Source organism: Saccostrea cucullata, unplaced genomic scaffold (assembly GCF_032062105.1).
Source record: "Saccostrea cucullata isolate Sc308-1 unplaced genomic scaffold, CSIRO_AGI_Scuc_v1 ctg321, whole genome shotgun sequence".
NCBI lineage: Eukaryota > Metazoa > Mollusca > Bivalvia > Ostreida > Ostreidae > Saccostrea > Saccostrea cuccullata.
Genome location: NW_026931624.1, coordinates 42,892 through 46,194, shown reverse-complemented (window position 1 = coordinate 46,194; position 3,303 = coordinate 42,892). Strand labels below are relative to the sequence as shown.

At 34.2% G+C, this 3,303-nt stretch overlaps 1 protein-coding gene across 1 annotated transcript; it reads left to right on the top strand.

Moving 5' to 3' along the window:
• Nucleotides 1-516: 516 nt before the first annotated feature.
• Nucleotides 517-2,950, top strand: LOC134233153 (zinc finger protein 62 homolog). The gene has a single exon (XM_062715148.1). The coding sequence runs from the start codon at nt 549-551 to the stop codon at nt 2,889-2,891; it is 2,343 nt and encodes a 780-aa protein (XP_062571132.1). The 5' UTR covers nt 517-548; the 3' UTR covers nt 2,892-2,950.
• Nucleotides 2,951-3,303: the final 353 nt, after the last annotated feature.

The window sequence follows — 3,303 nt, the reverse complement described above, 5'->3', positions numbered from 1 at the left end:
AACAACCGTCATAATTATTTGGCATAACTTTAGAGAAACTTGTACCGCTCTAACAAGTGCTTGCGGGGAAAAAGTAATATCATATTTTTTCCATAACGTGTAAATTTAGTGTATGTTGCAATGTAAAGAGTTGAACCATACTCTGAAAGATTGTTCTTCTTCCATTACTTGTGTTTTTTTTCCATTTCCATAGAAGTCTTACCTTCATCTTGCCACTGATCTTTGTTTAAATCCTTATTTATTTATTTATATATTTTCAGAAAAGAATGAAGAGAAAAAAATGAAAATTAGCAGAAAGTCGTCGTGAAATATGTGATCATAAGATGGACATCTAATGCATTTTCAGCCTTGAAGACTATACATTCGTCACTGTTCTTGTTTGAAATTAGCATATGCTGTTTTGGCAAACAATTATTGCATGAAAATTTACTGTCTCATTACAAACTGGAAATTTAAATGTTCATACATATTCAAATAATTGATACATGTATAATAAATTCGGCATAATAGCTTTTCCCAGAAAGATTGAAATATTGAAGCCAATAAGCATGAGCCTAATTCATCTTGAATATCCTTTCAAGTGCCAGGTATGTGAACGGGCATTCCGACACAAAATATACCTACATTATCATAAACTTCTGCATGTCAGCCCTCCAAGGAAAACAGAAACAGACATTTTAATTCTTCCACAGGAAGAAATCAAAGAAAAATGTCATTCGACATACTTTACAAAATCTAATGCTGATATGCTATTTTCGAGGAAACTTACAAATACAAACGAAAGACTTATAACTGTTTCAAAAAGAAACTACAGATCCAAGAAATGCAGATTCAAATATCGAGGGCGGGAGTTTGGGTTTATTTCAGAAGACATTCACAAAAAATCCGATTTTTCTCAAAACGAAATAAATAACAACAATATTAACAGCAGCAAGGAATCAAATTGCAACGTCTTAGGGACAAAAACCACAGATTCGGATCTTTGTGACAAGTGTGGGATAAAGGTTTTTCATAAGCACACATGCAACATGCACGAAAATATTGCAAGTGGCAAAGCCATTCCTTCTGTGAAGGTGTCGTTAAATAAAGAGACTACACATACTAAAGAACATTGCATGACTGGGTGTCTCTTCAATGGATCATCTGTTCATGTTGATACGAGTACAGTCCTTACAAACACTTTTGGTGGAGAACAAAGCAGCACTAAGCTGAGAGCTGACAAACTATTTGATCTAGAAGAACAAAATTTGCAAAAATCAGAATGTGCGAATCTATTTTTATCTTCAAATAAGAAGCTGTTAGAAATCGACTCGAATTCAAGTAAATATATACAACACAACATTGAGACAGAATTACCAACAGCCTACCTCCAAGTTTACCTTTGTGAGTATTGTGGTAATACGTTTAGACGGAAGGTTGATCTTGAAAGACATATAAGAATCCACACCGGTGAACGTCCTTTTCAATGTGGAACCTGTAAAAAAGCATTCATACAGAAGGCTCACCTGAAAATGCATCTGGAAAGGCATTTCCACGTGGAAATAACTGAAGAATCAACTCTTGCTCCATTTCTCGACAATAATTCTAATCAAGTCAACGAAAGGGACAATATGTGTAAGCCACAACACGTTTGTAAAGTTTGCCAAAAATCGTTTTCCCAGAAGGGACACCTAAACGTCCATATGTTGATTCATACGGGTGCTAGACCATTTCATTGTGATGTATGCAACAGAACTTTTAACCAAAAACAGACATTGAAACGTCATATGGTAACCCACTTAGAGAAGAATACAGAAGGAATTCCCAAACTCAAGCCGCAGATTAGAAATTTCTTTGACACTATCAAAGAAGAACTGGCAAATGTAGATTGTCAAATTTCAGCCGAAGGTGCCTTCAGTAACTACAATGAATATCAAACATTTAATCTAAAAATAGAGAATAGTTTTTCAAACGAAAAATCATTAGAACAACTCAAAAAAATATGCCCAGAAGAAAACCTTTCAAGAGAAATTGTCAAAAAATTCCCAAAAAGCAAAGATATTCACAACAGTGAAAAGAAGCCAACATCATGCAACAATTTGAAAGAAAAGCCTCGACCGGAGCATAAATGTAAATTTTGTGAAAAACAATTCAAACAAAAAGGTCACCTCAATGTTCATCTGTTAATTCACTCTGGAGCTCGGCCATTCAAATGTGATATGTGTGGAAAGGAGTTTAATCAGAAACAAATATTAAAAAGACATCTACTCATCCATCGACCGAATCATTTGGAGGAGCGACAGAAATCTAACCAACAAATTTCAATGGGCGCCATCCTTGAGGAGTATATATGTGAGTTTTGCGGAAAAAGCTTTAACAATAAGTATAATTTTCAAAAACATCACTTGATACATTTTGGAGAAAAACCTTTTCTGTGTGTTCAGTGCGGTAAGTCCTTCCGACAAAAGAATCATTTAGATGACCATCAGAGAATCCACACTGGTGACAAACCCTTCTCTTGTGACATCTGCTCCAAGATGTTCAGCCAGAAACAAAACCTTAAGAAACATCTTCAACGCCATGCAAAGAAATCACGTTATTTGAACAGAATGAATCAAATCATAGATGACAATATGAATTCGAATATTCCTTTAAAAGACTACTCTGAATTTAGAGGATGCTCAAAAGATGAGAATGAAAGAGTATTTAGTTGTAGCATTCTAGATTCCATAGTTAAAAAATCTATTCAGACTTTTCAGTGCGATTATTGCGGGAAAAACTTCAAACGCAAAGAATATCTCAAAGTCCATCTCCGGACCCATACGGGCGAGAAGCCTTACCATTGTAAATTGTGCTCACTACGCTTCACTCAGAGGGGGCATCTATGGGTCCACATGTCAAGGCACAGATGAACATTGTTTTCTTTGAATTCTCATTGATTTTAATATGCACATTTCGAGCCTCATTACTTATAAGCATATGATCTTTAAAAATCTGCATTTCCTTGAGAATGTACTATTTCTTTTTGAGATTATGCATACGTTGTTATTACTATAACAAATATATCAGTCATTAAACATTGATGCAGTAAATCCATGTTCAAATAAATCATGTTGAAAGTTGAGGCAATTAACACATGATTAATGAAAGAGACTTTATTTTTACCTCCAAACCCTTCTTACTTTTTTTATATACATTGTTTATAAACTGTTTTTACTCTCTGTTTTGGTAGGTGAGATTGCTCTTGCTTATTTCTCCTTTTTCAAACATTTATTCATTTTTTTTTTACATTAAAATTCATTTTTGATCCGCTTTGCTTTTTAT